Here is a 215-nt window from a genome sequence, read left to right on the forward strand (position 1 = left end):
CATATGATCTTACCTCCCCATTTGGGCGCACCACACCTGGGCAGAGAGGGTTCTTCGGGTCATGGGCTGGTATGTCCTCTCCAACTGGCTTCTCAACCTGTCCTGCCCATGGCCTCTTCATGCGATGGGGAGACACTAATATCCAGTCCCCTCGCAAAGGATTGAACCTCACGTGTTGATGCTCTTATGAAAGTTAGTAGAAATAAAAGTTCTTG

General features: G+C 50.2%; 1 protein-coding gene across 4 annotated transcripts in view; it reads right to left on the reverse strand.

Annotated features, from left to right (window-relative positions):
* Positions 1–215, reverse strand: part of LOC119586329 (galactose-1-phosphate uridylyltransferase-like) — a 7,585-nt gene that overhangs the window by 5,075 nt on the left and 2,295 nt on the right. For all 4 annotated transcript variants that reach the window (XM_037935040.1, XM_037935039.1, XM_037935041.1 and 1 more), the window contains exon 3: positions 14–183. In XM_037935040.1, coding sequence (XP_037790968.1) covers positions 14–183 — 170 coding nt within the window. The remainder of the gene's footprint in view (positions 1–13; positions 184–215) is intronic.

The sequence above is a fragment of the Penaeus monodon genome, chromosome 21 (genome assembly GCF_015228065.2).
Source record: "Penaeus monodon isolate SGIC_2016 chromosome 21, NSTDA_Pmon_1, whole genome shotgun sequence".
In the NCBI taxonomy this organism is placed as follows: Eukaryota; Metazoa; Arthropoda; class Malacostraca; order Decapoda; family Penaeidae; genus Penaeus; species Penaeus monodon.